This window comes from Barbus barbus (genome assembly GCF_936440315.1).
Source record: "Barbus barbus genome assembly, chromosome: 13".
In the NCBI taxonomy this organism is placed as follows: Eukaryota; Metazoa; Chordata; class Actinopteri; order Cypriniformes; family Cyprinidae; genus Barbus; species Barbus barbus.
In genome coordinates this window covers 29,280,100-29,296,680 of record NC_136741.1, presented here as the reverse complement: position 1 = coordinate 29,296,680, position 16,581 = coordinate 29,280,100, and the positions used below count along the sequence as shown (strand labels likewise).

At 34.2% G+C, this 16,581-nt stretch overlaps 1 protein-coding gene across 1 annotated transcript in view; it reads left to right on the top strand.

Moving 5' to 3' along the window:
- Positions 1 to 16,581, top strand: part of LOC306879692 (voltage-dependent calcium channel subunit alpha-2/delta-2-like) — a 215,212-nt gene that overhangs the window by 124,623 nt on the left and 74,008 nt on the right. Inside the window, exon 5 of the mRNA XM_079432836.1 lies at positions 11,464 to 11,508. Within this exon, the coding sequence (XP_079288962.1) occupies positions 11,464 to 11,508 (45 nt within the window). The remainder of the gene's footprint in view (positions 1 to 11,463; positions 11,509 to 16,581) is intronic.

Genomic DNA, 16,581 nt, shown 5'->3' with positions numbered 1-16,581 from the left:
TTATATATGTATATAGCAGTGTGTTTAAAAAAGCGAGTACAGCTCAAAATCCTTATAATAACTTTTACTTCAATGCACACAAATGCATTGGGAACATTGCACATTCTATTCTAAATCAAAACATGAAGAAAATTTAGCAAATTTGTTATTACTTTACAGAAAGTGGGAAAAAAAGCAATATTAGGTTAGCAGTGTCTGCATTTTTCTTTACAAAGTCAAACATTTACAGTATAAACAGAAAAAAACTTGATTTAACTTTCTTGTGAATGACTGAACTAACATTTAGTTGTATAGCCACGGTTTCTGAGAACTGCGTCTGTGTTGCATGGAGTCTGGACCTGTGAACAGGTATTCCAGCCCAGGACGATTGCTCTACACACCACAATTCCTCTGCATTTCTTGGTTTTGCCTCAGAAACAGCATTTCTGATGTCAACCCACTGTTGGATTAAGGTCTGGAGATTGTGCTGGCCACTCCATAACGTTAATCTTGTTGGTCTGGAACCAAGATGCTGCTCCCTTACTGGTGTGTTTGGGGTCGTTGTACTCTTGAGTAAGAGTACAGATACCTTACAGTGAAAATGACTCCACTACAAGTTACAAGTCACCATTTCCAAAACAACTTGAGTAAAAGTCTTAGTGTATCTGATTTTAACAGTGCTTAAATATTTTACTTATCGTAAATATAGGCTCAAAGATACACTAGTCAAAGAGACATGCCAGTGAAAAACTGTAACATTGTGGAGAAGCTGTGGAAAACAGGCAGAGGCAATGATCTATGTGCAGGAATTTCATGAAAAAAAAAAAAAATTAACAAATAATTAGCCAAATACCAAATGGAACAGGGAACAAAGAACAGAATGACGGGCAAACAGAAAACCATTACATTCAACATCTCACATGGAACTAAAGAAACACTAGAGATATATATATACACATACAGGACGCTAACAAGCTGAGCAAGAGAAGATACAAACTGACTACAAACGCCACGACAGGAAGTGAGATAAAAGTCCAAGACAAGGCACAGAGAACATGTAACACAAACAAGAAAGAACTGATTTGTGATGAGAGCAATCACGTTTAGTTTCTAAAACCAAAATAAAATGGAACGGCTCAAAATTGCAAAAAAATAAAAAATAAAATAAAATAAAAAATTTGATTGAATTAAATTCAAAAATAAAATTAAAAAGTCTTCTTGCACTGGATGTGCTGGTTTTGCTGCAGTCATGTCCTCATCTAATATATAAAACACCTGTGATTCACAACTACTTGCTAAGGAACTCGTATTCACGTAAAGTAGCCTTGTTGACAAGTTTGGGTGAGTAAAGGTCACTGCACACAGAGTCCGAAATTTTCACACGTTAAAAAATAAATACGACCTCTCGTTGTGTCAATCACGCTTGCACACTGCCTCCGAAACTTTCGTTCGTCAAAAAACATTTGTGGCCGGTGAGTGTATATCATATCGCACAGCCCTATTAGTGATGTTGGACTGCTATTATTTTGAACACAAGTGTGTGTGTGTGTGTGTGTGTGTGTGTGTCTATATATATATATATTTCAAATGATAAATATAGTAATGAGTAATATAATCAAGTTCCCTACATAAAATGTAAATATAGTCCATAACTTTGTTTAATATCTGTAATAACACTATACATTTGAATACATTAATTATAGTACATTATAAATAAAGTAATATATCCACCCTCCCTACCTACAGTTTGTGTAGATAGTGTAAGGTTATATAATAACACTAATTATACATTTATTTGAATAAAGTAGCTTATTTATAATAAATAATATACCACCACCTCTGCATAAAAGTAGTGTATTTAATTTGATTTGTATAATTATAATAGTAATATTATTATACATTTATTAAAACTAATTAATAATAGATTTATTTGAATCTGATCTTCACCAGCACACTGATGTGTTACGCATGGCAATCGCCATTGACTGCATCCAAATTTGCACTGCTTATTTTAGCTGTTTTATCTAGATGTTATTTGTTTATTGCCAATAAAATGAACATCTGCGCACTGCTCGAGCACTCAGTAATTGTTTAAAAGCCTTGGGATTGGGGCCGTATGCTAATAGGGAGCTGGACCCTCAGGCCCCTCACATACATCTGCATTTGATGTCAAACTCAAATTGATCATTTATTTTCTTAACAAATTTAGTTTTCTAGAGTCTAGTTATGTTGTGCACAATTCGTAGGTGTATGTATGTATTATTCCCAGCCTCTTTACTTCCTGCTGATGTTTTGGTAAGGGAAAATAATATTAGCCAATAATAACTTTTCATGTTCCAGTCAACTGCTTTATTTCCCACTCATTTATTTAAAAATACCTCAAATTATAGATCTTTAAATGGACTGTGAATGCTTGTCTTATTTTCTATAAAGTTTTAATTTATTTGTCGCTTAATGTGAAGAAATGGAATTGCAAAACGAATCCATTAAAAATGATTCCTAAACAGGCTTCCTGGACAGTATGTGTAATAAATACTGATTATTTCACATAATTATTCTGACATAACCTGGAAAACCAAGCAGAATATTGATAACTGGTTTACTTGCTACTTAATGCCTCAGTTGAAACTCTTCAATGTTTTTGAGGTGCTAACCTGCTACACTTTACCAAGTTTAGTGATTTTCAGAAGCAAGACTAAAAAAAACTAATAAATAAATAATTACTTGAAGTAAAACCAACACTGACTGAAATAAAATCAAACGTAAAAAGAAAAATATTTACTAGTGATTTACTAGCTTTTTTTTTTTTTTTTGCGATATGCATGAGATGATCAGTGAAGCGCTTGAAGAGTTAAATCAGGCCTCTTTCTCACTGGATTCAGTACAGTCACATCTCTCTCTCCATCTTAGCTGTGCTGTGTGTAATGAGTCAATGTAATGGGTTTTGATGTAAAGTCAGGCTCTCTGAGTGCAAAACCAACAAGGATCATCTGCTGTATGAGTGAGCAGATCTCACCGTTTCTCTGCCTTCCTGACACTTTGTCTTTCTTTCAAACACCCAGCACTACAATCTGTAGACGAGTCGTCTGTCAGACAGAATAAAGCATGGAACGTATTGATATATTCAGGAAACAGAAAACAACTGCACATTAAACTTTAAATACGAGCGGATCTGCACTATTTAGGTTTTTCTGACAGGAATGTGGCGCAGTAATTCTTCTCCGCTCCTCCGCTGCGGATCATCCTTCAGCCACTTTAAACTTTACACAATCACCAAGATCTGTCGCTTCCCGGTGTCAAATCAGAACCTGTTCACTTTCTTCATATATTCCTGGTTTTAGTGTAAACAATTCGTCAATGCACATTAATGATAAAGAAATCACAAATCCCTCTTATTGTCTCTTATAGAAACACATTCACAAACCGAATGAGATCATTTTCCTCAATCCACTAGGATTTACTCATTTGTCAGCAAGAAGTTTTTAATCTTTTAAAATAATGCTTTTCTTTTATATTTTTCACTTTTTCTTTTACTGTTTCAAGTACAAATGTTTTTTTTTTACATAAATTTATCAATTATGCTGAATGACGATGGAACATGATTTCACCCATATTTTGACATTTCATTTTCACAAAAGTTATTTGAAACATTAAACACTTTACTTCCATTTAATATGCTTTTTATGTATAGAAAATCACTTTTGTAAATGTAATTTGATTTTTATATATATATATGTATATATGTGTGTATATATATATGTGTGTGTGTATATGTGTATGTGTATATATGTATGTATATATGTATATATGTATATATGTGTATATATGTATATATATATAAATAGATATATGTGTGTATATATGTATGTGTATATATATGTATGTATGTGTGTGTGTATGTATATATGTGTATATATATATATATATATATATATATATATATATTATTCTATAAATTATAAATGTATATATTATTATATATTTATAATATATATTATATTATTTATATATTTTAAATTTTTATATTTATAATCATATTTATTTTAAACTATTAATATTTAATGTACATTTTATATTATTTGTGCAAAGTGCTGAAACTTATTGTAATTATAATTATTATTGTTATTATGAAAATTGCAGTACATCACCTCTGAAATGTTTGATCCCAGTTTGAAATAATAATTTGCCCTTTTTACTGTTGTCCAACATTCCTGGTATTTATAGTCATTGTATATTTATATTATTTGTAATTTTTCATGAATGAAACTTGCTCCACCTCTGAAATGACTTTACTTTTCAGATGACATCACAACTGCCTCTTATTTTTAACCAGCCAACTATCACTGTATTTGTTTATAATTTGAATGAACTTTTTTTTAACAGTTTATTACTTTGTTACCAATAACAACACAGGTAGACACTTTTCAGTTTGTGATTGATTTTGAAGTTTTACAGCAGTGTTGCATTTCACACCACCCAGAAGCAATAATATTTTGATAGTATTTCATGCTCCGCTTCTGAATCTTTTGTTCCCAGATTGAAATCTAATCAATGTTTGATGGACAAATCAAATCCCGCCCATTTCCCGCTTATACTCTAGGTGAATATCTCGATTCACTCTGAAATCCATCAGATTCCTTAAATAAATGGGTTGCGTACTGTGCAGTGTGTGTTTTTAAAGATCAGATCGGGGGGTTCGGCGTCTGTGTGTGTGTGCTGTCATTATAAGCTAATTAGTGTGTGTCTGGAGGAGATACAGGCTCCGTTCTAAGCTGTCTCCATGGATAACACAGAGATCGTTGGTAATTTAAATGTCAAAGTGTCTGAGGCCATCATGAAAGGCTGCTGTGAATGTATGTGGATGGAGATGATGAAATGAGTTGAGCCGTAGTCAAAAGAGCCTTTGAAAGATGTTCGTTTGAGTCCGTGTGTATTAATAGATACTGAGTAGGTATTAATTGATAAATAGCAGCTTGTAATCTGTGGTTTGTTGCAGGTGTCAGATCATTATGGCACCGTTTGCAATGGAGAACAAGCATACTGTTTTCTGCATAGTGTGCAGAATATACTGCATACTGTCTACTAGGTTTTTAAAAGTAGAATATCAGCATGCTTTATGTAAAATCAAATGTTTTATGATATTTTACATGTATCTACATATTTCTATTTCATCTATTTACATGTCTTAACACTGTAGACTGATCAATAATTATATTAGACATTTTTTAATTCAGTAGGATATTTTACGTTATTTTAAATGCTTTTTATATTATATATTTTTTTTTAAAGTTTGATCAGACTTTGATCAAATAATTATTAATAATTTCAGAGAATAGCATGATGGAGAAGCTGATGGAGACAACTCCTGCTGTTTCCGACTGTATGCCATCAGGGAAAGTATTATTAATGAATAAAACTTAAATTAAAACAAAACAAAATCTGCAAAAAGAGGCTAAACGTACGGAGCTCTACTCAAGTGCGACTAGGTTCGTGAGCACGTCACGTGACTTATAGCATGCTTATTTAAATACAGCGAGATATTTTACATGTTACTTCAATCTAAAGATGCAAAGATGCTTGTTTCTATAGCAACAGAAGCTGACCGCCAGCAGCACGCCTGTAATCGCAGACCGAGGAGCACTGAATGGAAACTGTTTATTTCTTTCTTTTTTCTTTTTTTTTTAATTGTTTTATTGACCGTTGTCATTTTACTACATTTGACTTGCACGCAGCCAAGCTGCAAGCGCTTTGGCAGGACAAATACACACTGAGAAATGGGTTTGCTGCTTGTTCGGTCTAGTTAATTAAAATGAGTAAATGCAACACAATTCTTTAGCATTTTGTCACAATTTTGTTTTTATACAATCAATGTAAATTAGTACAATGGAGGCTTATTCAATCCATTTGCATTTCTGTTGGCTGTAGCACATTGGAATTGATTTGTGGTATTTTCTAAACTAACATCATCCATCCTTGTAGTCTTTCATTTAATACTCTGCTAAATGAAATTGATTTTATATTTCTTGTTAAATGCCAGAAAACTATAAATAGGTGTGATATGAATGTGTGTTTATCGTGAAGGGATGGAGGGAGTGGAAATGGTGCAGATGAGAAACAGACCGGTCAGAACAGATGGGCCCTGCAGCCCGAGGGACACGATGGACTCGAGGATCCCAGAAACACTTACTGTACTCGCTTAGAGGAGTGATTCCTAATTTATATTCTGCTCTGTCATTTTTGCCACTTATTTTTGGAATTGATTAGAATATCTGCTGTACCTGTAGATTCAAATCCCACACAAGGAACCATTTCAGGATGGAATCGATATCGGGTAGGTGCTATAACCTGTCTGTTTCGGTCTGTATTATACTTTAATATTATAATCTTTCTATATTGTAGAACGTATAATGAATAAAAATAAAAATATATCAAAATATTATGATCAAGCTGTTTCTGTTTTTGCTTTGGCAACTAGCTGAATGAAAATACATTTACATTTTTAAAATCGTATTTATTTTCAGTTAATGTAAATAATGTAAATAAATAAAGTAATTAATTGTTTATAGGTTTATTTTTATTTTTTAGATAATATTAAAATGCCTGAATTAAATACAATGGTATACCTATGGTGGGTTAACATACTCACATACTATGGTAACATGGCAATACTCTCATACCTGTTTTTGCTAGTATGAGAGCCTTTAACATTATGCCAAGTGTCTGTAGTCCATTGTTAGTGTTAGTGACAGGTGTGTTAGTGTGTTGAGCACAGGTGTATGAGCACCTGCTGCACGACTGTAAGATCACAGTTCACATGTTTACAGTTCTCTCTCACACACACACACTCACACACACATACACACGCACACAGACACATTGCAGCCCACTGGTTCACTAGAGACACCCACACTCCGCCAGAGGGATTGTCTCTGCAGAGAACTTCTATTAATAGTCTACTGCCGCCCATCCTCTCCTCTCCTCCTCCTCTCCCCTCCTCCTCCTCCTCCTCTCCTCTCCTCTCCTCCTCCTCTCCCCTCCTCCTCTCCTCCTCTCCTCTCCTCTCCTCCTCCTCCTCCTCTTCCTCTTCCTCTTCCTCTTCCTCCTCCTCTCCCCTCCTCCTCTCCTCCTCTCCTCTCCTCTCCTCTCCTCCTCCTCCTCCCCTCCTCCTCTCGTCTCCTGAAATAATTTTTCTAATAAACATCTTGAAGTGTCATGACCTTGAATTGAAGGCATCCTTTAGGCATCCATTAAGTCCTTAAAATCCCTTTAAGATTAAACAATGTCATTAAAGATGTTCTTTGTCTGAAATAAATTTATATATTTGAATTTTAAAATGGAAAAGGCACCTGTTTTTCTCAAATGACATTGGTGGCAGAAGTGTTGTGCTTTTGGGCGTTTTGTGGAAAGGATTTTTAGATGCGGCGCGTCCCGTCCTGAGAGACCCGGAGGGGCCGGAAGAGAGGTCTTTGGAGAAGAGAGGGTGGGAGGTCATCGCTCACAACTGACTGGCTTTCTGATTTGAAAGAATTGAACTTTATCTCGCTCTATTTCTGTCTCTATCTGTTGATCTCCTGACAGAGTCCCGGGAGACGCTGTTGTGAGCCGGTGCTGTGTGTGTGTGTGTGTGTGTGTGTGTGCGTGTTGCAGGGTTGTGTAGATTTGTCAGCGTTTTTGACCGTCTGGTTTGTTTGGATTGGCACTGTAGAGAGAGATGGGAATAGAACTAGCATGGACAGAGAACCAGAGAGAAACAGGCTATTTTGGAATCACATACTAGCATACCACTCATTCTGTTTCCATAGTATGCATGCCGCTTTTAATTATTTTATTCATAGAATACTTTGATAACCTACATGAACAACTACATGTTCAGTGACATTTCCATATGAAATAAAATCAGCTCCAATTTTTTAACTTCTTTTAACTTTATTTTGATAGTCCACTTTAGAAATTCTACTAATTATACGTAACTTTATAACTACATGTCAACTAATTCTCATTACTTTGCAACTACATGTCTGCTAATTCTCAAGAATAGACTGTTAGGGTAGGTTTAGGGTTAGTAGAATGTGGACATACTTTTACATCAAAATAAAGTGTTAGAAGTTATTAAGCAGACAGTCTACTAATACTCTAATGACTGCTAGTTGACATGTAGTTGCAAAGTTACCTACTGTTAGTAGAATGTCTAAAGTGGACTATCGAAATAAAGTGTTTCCCTTCTTTTTCTTATCACATTAACTGCACTAACAAACTATATTAAAGGCAGGGTAAGCAATTTCTTGAAGCCAATGTTGATATTTGAAATCACCAAAACAAACATGCCCCTACCCCAAAAGGGTCTTGCCCCTATTTTGATAGATCCGCCCCATATATATATGTAGCCTATGCAACCCAGGGAACGATTAGTTCTGTGAAACATAAGCCGCTTTTCCACCTAAATTACCCTGAACTATATGTCCCAGGAACTTTTTTTTTCCCCAGACCTGTTGCTGTCTGCATTTCCATCGCGGCCTAAAGTACCAAGAAGATTAGGCTGGTGTCGTAACGTTAGGTCGCCGCGTGTTTCTTAATACCTTGCATCCTCTGTAGTTCAGACTTCGGAAGTTAGACTCGGGAGCGTGAACTCCCGCGGGCGGAACGACACAAGTCCGGCTGTTCACTGAACGCTCTCTCCTGCATGTCACGAGTAGACACGCCCCTTACTGCTGATTGGCTACAAGTTTGTTTTGGTACTCTGCCCCAACTCAGTTTTCTAAAAAGTTTTTGAAAAATTACATACCCTGCCTTTAAGCCAATTTAAAAAATGCATTGATGTAAAATGACTGCAGTCATTGAATTGTTCATGCATATGTATAAACAACTACATACCGCTGTTTGAAACATTAGGCATGTTTACTATTTTGTGTGTGTGTGTGTGTATATATATATATATATATATATATATATATATATATATATATATATATATATATATATATATATATATACAGCATGCATTATACCGTATACTCTACTGTATGCATGATGCAGTATGTTTCTAAATGTATCAAACAGTAGTATGCTACTCTGTCTCATTATGTTGCATCATGTATAAGTCTCTAAGTGGAATCCAGTTATCTTGAAAATAACTACAGTTACTTTCATCAATTCAATCAAAATGAGTCAAGGAGATGATCAAAATTACTACTGATATATTTTGGACTCATTTGTCATTTTGGAAATAGAAAGTCAAGTTTAGCTATTATTAAATACAAATGCTAGACTACTGGTCAAACGTTTGGGAGAAATTGATTTTTTGCATTTATTTGATTAAAAATACAGTAATGTTGCGAAATATTATTGCAATTTAACATAACTGTTTTCTATTGTAGTATCATTATCATATGCTGATTTGCTGCTTAATTATTATTGGTAGTTAGTTACTAATAATAGTTATTATTATTATCAACGTAAAAAAAAATAATAATAATATTTTGTGGAAACATTTTTCAGGATTCTTTGATGGATATCAAGTTAAAAGAACAGCATTTATTTGAAAGTGATTTTTTTTTTAAAATAACAAGTATCTTTACTGTCACTTTTTATCTATTTAATACACCCTTGCTGAATAAAAGTAATTAATTCGAAAAAAAGGATTTTTTTTTTATGTACTGTATATGTTCACATAGAAAACAGTTATTTGAAATTGTAATAATATTTCACAATATTACTGTTTCAGCTGGTTTTTTTTGATCAAATAAATGCAGCCTTGGTGAGCAGAAGAGACATTAAACACAATAAAAACATTTAAAAATCATAATTATTCCAAACGTTTGACCACCAGTGCATATGCAAAGTATTTTGTTTATTGTTTTTGTTATTCCACACAGAAATGTTGTATACTGCTTGCTTCATAATTAATAAGAGCAGAGTGATAATATGCTGTTCCAAATGGAGAAAACAAGACCGCATTGGAGAAAGCAGTGAAAGCTGACAATTTTTCCCCATGTGATGATCCCCCCGAGTGTAGGCGAGAGAGGGAGATCAGACACAGACCCCCGTGAGATGTCCCACCACTGTCTATCAGCTGGCATCAGGACACATGAGCAGTCCTACACTACAGCAGCACATCACATCTATCCATTCAGATCACAGCTTTTACACAACCCCTGGATGCCTCTCTACTATCAAATATGTCAAATTATGTCCGAGAACATCCTTTGGTCTATTTCAGCTTATTCTGTCATGGATGTTTTTCTTATTTTTTGGAAGAATTTCAAGCACACATTTCATATTTTTTCCAATATTATTAGACAAGAGGTTTAATTTACGCAGCCAAGACTTCACAGAAAAGTTTTTAAGAGAAGATATGTCAGTATTTAATGTGAAATATATTTGACATTAAATATATATCCATTGAAGTGGTGTAAAAACGTTATTTTCTATTAAAATATAAAAAAATTATGCAACTCTGCTACAGAGTTGCAATAATTTATGTTTGCTCCAATATAATAAAATAATGTATGTTCAATATGAATTAATGTAACATTTTGTCTTTATGTAATTATATATGTATGTATTTTTTATCATTAGTCCTGCTTCCGTTTTCATAGTACACGTTTTTTCCCTCGCCTAATATATTCTCTTTATATTATTTCAAAAGTTATGTATGTTTAATATTGATTAACAGGATTATTTTTATATTAAATGTTGTATTTATATTTTTATAGTATGTATTTTATCTTTATATTATTATTATTTACTCCTGTTTCTATTTTCTCACAAAATATTAGTTTTTTCATCTTTAATGCTAAATACAAATGCAGTGTCTCAGTATTGATGATATGTATATTGACAAATCTAGCATTCACTTTGATTAATGAATGAATTGTGAGTATAGGCTGGTGTCACACTTGTCAAAGCAAACATCTATATAAATGCTTAAGGTAAGATAATGGAGTGATGTTGGGGAGAGTGAGTGATCCTGTATGTTTTGATGAAATTATGAGTTTATAAACCATTGAATCAGAAGATTCTACTGATCATCAGGTCAAAACTAATGGCAGGTGAGGTTTGGTGCCGTGTCATGTGTCACGTGTCAGTGAGTTATTATTTTAAAAGAAGGCTCAGTCTTTCTGGTTTGTGAGCAGATGTCTAGTTCAGCACCAGATCCCTAATTCAACAAACAAAAAAAAGACGATGTGCATGCGACAGTGAATACAAAAGCACAACAGACAGCATCAAAACAAATGACAATTACCGTCTCACGACAGCGCCCTCAGGACAGGCCTGTAATTTCATTATTGCTTTATTTTCTTGGGAAACTAATGAGCTAATAAGGATTTTATTTTAATTTTATTTTTTTGGTCTCACATGAAAATTATAATGCAGAAGGCAGGTAAATCAAAATGACATGAGCTGGAAAGTTATTAATGGTCCTCAAGGCAATAATTTTTACATAAATGTTTACATCACTAATATTTGTGTTTTGTTTTATTTTAGGAAAATGACATCCAGTACTACGACTCCAAATCCGACTCCGATGTTGTAAGTGACAGATATTTTTATTTGTTCTGTGCTCTTTCAAATGAAAACTGTTCGTTTTGTGTGCTGTGATCTGGAGTAGTTTCTTGTCTGTTTTGTATTTAATAGCTAGGGTTTGCCCAAATCTTACTAGTGTTTTTCCTCTGATCTTTAAGAAGAAATTAGTTGGGCCACAAATACCATGTAACATACGGTATATTTTGGCTTAATCTATTATTATTTCAAAAGTTGTGTGTTCAATATTGATTAACATTATATTTGTTTTTATATAATACTTGTATTTTAAGCAAATACATGCCTCACAGACATGATAAATATGCCTATAGAAAGCTTTAAATTATCACTTAACGAAATAAACAAATTGAAAACAAAAGCTCTATAATCTTGATCATAATCAATAAAGATGCATTTCTCTCTAAAGGCGCATCTAATGAGGAGACGGCGAGTCAGGATCAGTAACTTCATCCTTGCGGCACAGACTCAGAAAACCTAGTATATTAGTAAATAATTCAAATATCCCCTTAATATTTTGCGCGGACACATTCATGGTTATGTTTGCTGGGGCTTTGCAGCAAGCTTTAACCTATTGCGTGCATTTGAACACAGAACTCTTCATCTTCGCTGAAGTCACTTGCGCACCTGCTGCTGCTGCGGGACACTAAACACCATCGAGCTGCTCTCAGTCGCGGCACGGTCTCCTGTTGTTTCCACCAGCGCGGCAATGTTTTTCATCACTACTTCATGGATGTCTACAATATAAAAATAAGGAGAAACCTAAAACAGGCCCGAGGCCCGGCCCCCGTCTGAACTATGACGTGAAAATTGGCCTTTTGCCGAACTTTATTTGTCTCAAATCACATCTTAAAGGCATTTATTTTTTATAAAAATTAAAGAAATAATCAAAAAGTTGAAAAAGTATCGGGTAGGGTTAGGGTAGGTGTAGGGGAGGGCTTTATTATCAATAAGGTGGCATCCATTTAATAATCTGAATTAAAATGATAATTTACACTCAATACGTTATTATAGCATACTGTTTTATAATGTAATACCATACTGAAGTGCAGATAATTGCCACTATTTTGCAACAAGTGGTATAAATAGTAGAAAATCCTGCTATTTTAACAGTGTAAATATAATCTATAGCTATTTGCACTTAGTGTAAATAACATATTGCTAAAAATACTGCTGTTTTCACTCAGTGTAGATAGAATCCATTGCTATTTGAACTTTGAAAATGACCGCGATTTCAACTGAGGGGGGCCTTTAATCAGTCCGTGCCCAGGGCCCCTCTGCGTCATGATCCGTCCCTGATAAACCCATTATAATAAATGTCATATTTACCTGTGCCCTTCAGCAGAAATATACAGAAATTGAAAAAGTGTTATATAAGTGTATAAGTTATGTGTTTTTGTTTCATATTTAACAATTGGCTTGTAATGATTTTAGGAGAACTATGAAACAAAGGTGATTCCTTTTTCGTTTTTTTATTATGCAAACAGTCATACTATTTACAGGTAACAAATCAAATACAAAATAACCAAGGTCAACAAAACAAACATGACAGCCAACATGTGTGTGTGTGTGTGTGTGTGTGTGTGTGTGTGTGACTGGGTGTGGGGGGTGGAAGTATATACACAAAGGAACATGTAGAAAAGTACAACAGACATAACAATAGTAGAAAACCATAATATCAATAGTAATAATGATGATAATAATAGCATTAATAACAAACATTAGAGGATGGAGGATGGTAAATACTAATAGTAATAGTAGTAGCAATAATATTAATAAAATAAGTAAATAATAATAATGAACTCAATTCATCAGAAATGAGGGGAAAGTTGGAGGGTGGACAAAGTTAGTTCTTAAGTGTTCTGAGTTATGAAAGAGCAACCTTTGAGTAAATTCTGCTCTGCGACACAAATATACATGTCATCGTATTTTTATGTATCATATACTCAGTAATAACCTTTGGATTGTATAAGTGAAAGGTTACTGCGGCTGATTGATTTCACAGCGTGCAGAAGGACGCGGTTATATCAGGCCGGATGAGTAGAGGAGGAATGGAGGTACAATGAGAGAGAGGAGGAACAGTAGAGCACGAGAAGTCATAAATCAGAGTGATTTTGTGCGGTAGAAGTGCGGCAGGCGTGTGATTAATGATTGGCCGCTTTAGGGGCTGTCAACGTCTCTAATTGGAGGACATCGCTCATCATTAAAAGGGCCAAGGGGACGGCGGCCCACTGACACCCTCGTGACCCCTGCCGGCCTGAGAAACGCGGGTCAGAAAGTGTGCTGAGCTCGATTCCTTCATACAGGCGACTGCAGACGCACACCTGCACATCTCCAGAAACACTCCAGACAATAACAGAGTTCATGCCCTTATGTATGTATTGTGCAGCTTCAGAGACACCAAAATATGTACAAATCCTCTGAGGTTTACAGAATATTGAATTTATATTTTGGTTTTACTGTATTTGTAATTCATGAGATTAATTAAATATGTTTAATTACTTATTTATCAATATAATAGTTTCTGGGTGATTCCTAATGACTGCCAGGACTCATTACTTTTATTAACTTCATTAATGAATAAATTTGTCATTACATTTTGTCCAGTTGTTGGATTGACAAAGATTATTATTATTCATTACATTTTGTCCAGCTATCAGAAGATTGGCAAAAACTAATTTATTTATTTATTGTGCTTTTATTACATTTATAATAATAATAATTCATTTTTATTTTTATTGCTATTTGTCTGTGAATTTGTACATATGCAAAAGTATTTACATTTTCAATATACTGATATTGTTTCAGTGTCTATTCAAATGTACATAAAAGCTTCATTTATGATTATGAGTACAAATGCAAACAGAGGAGTTTCAGTTCAAAGAAGAAGTGTTTTAGTCGACAAAGTCAGATGAGAGCTGGCAGTGGAAATCAGATCCATCAGCCCAAGCTGAGGTTTCTCTTTTTATCATCACAGTCTTCTCCATCCGTTTGGTCTCCGTCGTCTCGCTCGGTGTCATTCCATTCCCTCCCACTCTCCTCCTCTTCCATGCTGTTTTGCAATGCCCTTTGGAGCTTTGCTCTCCTCCACCTACAGCAGGACAGATCTGCTCTTTTTCCTGCCCTAGAAGTTGTAATCTTCAGTCCCGCAGATCTCCATCATGGGCCGTTCTAATGATGTTGACTCTTCCTCACACTTACAGAGGAAACCTCTGGCTCGATGTCTCGCAGGAAACTTTTTTGAGATGTGCTTCAGATACTTTACAAGAGGAAAATGCAAACATTTTGCAAAAAAAAAAGAAAAAAAGTGCTGTACTTTAAAAAATCCAGATGGTAGACGGAAATCTAAAATAAAAATAAATTGTAAATTCAAATTCATAGTACACCATCATAATCCAGATGGTCCAATGGCTTCATCTTTAATTGATTACGTTGCCATTGGTCCAAAAGCACAAATTTATTTACATTAAAACACCAGCATCTGCCTGCTGGATGTCAGTTGCCAAATGCTCTTATGTACAAATTACAGATTAGCACAAGAGTTAGAGGTTCACTAATGCCACGCACATGCTATAGATGAGAGACAAGAAATCTAGGTGAATGCACATTTAGATACGGCATTTGTGGGGTTTTTTTTCTTTCTTGTGTTCCAAGTGCTAAAATAGCACTGTCTCTCTAACACAATATAAGTGTTTTGATTTTAACCTATTACAGTTAGTGTAGCAGAATATGCCATATACCATACATGCTGTTTTTGCAGTATCGGGGTTTCTGCAGGTCTTTAAAAGGACTTAATTCGACAAATTAAGGCATTAAAAGGGTCTTAAATTCATAAAGTTGTGGCATTAAATATTGCATGTACTGCAAAAAATCTATCTTTCGCAGTCTTTTTTTAACCAATAGAAATATCTTTTTCTAAATATTTCTAAATATCTTTATATCAAGATACTTTTTTATTCGAGATGCAAAATATGATGCAAGATATGACGTCTTGTTTTCTGAGAATTTGAACAAAATTGAGTTTATGCCTAAAACATGAAAACACATGTCATTTGAGTATGAAAACATTTTCTGAGCCCAGTGGCAGATATTTGCTCTTTTTCACTTCATTTTGCTAAAAAAAAAAAAAACAGGACTTCTTCACTTCATTTTGCTTCTCAAGTAAATGTATCTTGATTTAAGAATCTTTTAAACATTTGTACTTGCAAACAAGACCAAATACTGAGAAAGAATATCACTTTCTACAGCTACAGTACTGTAAAAACTGTATTTACTATAAAATTTACAGTAACTTACTGGCAAATTTATTTGCCAGTAAGACTGTAATTTTACAAAAGTACTGTAAATCAATAATTACAGTTGTTCTGTAGCAAGCTGTTGTGTGTGTGTGTGTATATGCTGTAAAAAAATTTTTTTACAGCGATCACTGTAAAATTACAGTAGAAACGTTTATGAATGTGAGTGAAATCACAAGAGCAACTGTGAACTTGTACTGCTACACATATATTTTACAGTAAATTAGAGCATTTGTTGTGAAATTCAAATCACTAAATTAACTAAAATTGACATTTTTCACTGCTGTGATAACTTATCTTAACAACTTGTGTTAACTTATTTCATTTGAGTCCAATGAGAAGGAATATTTCTTAGAATAAAACTGCAAACACTTAATGTGTAATAGTAAAGTAACAAAAAACATGACTTTAACTCTAATCGTTGCAGTTCATCATCAATTATAGCACACATGTATATTATGAAATACATAACAAAGAGATCAGCACTGCATCAACTCCCCAATTACTGCCTTTAAATAAAACAGACAAACATCAGTGTTTGTGGCTCATCATTGACTGAAGCAAGGCTCTACTCTCCAGAAACTAACTAGCTCTCTCTTGTGCAAAAATACAATACAGTTCAGTTAAATATTTACTCTTCTTATAGATAATTCTGTGATAAATGAAGTGATGATTGTGCTTTAGAGATGAACAGCTGCTGTTAACAAGCAGAAGCACTGAACGAAAGAGAAACCAGAACTACAACTGCCTTCAGCCAAGCCTTAGATGA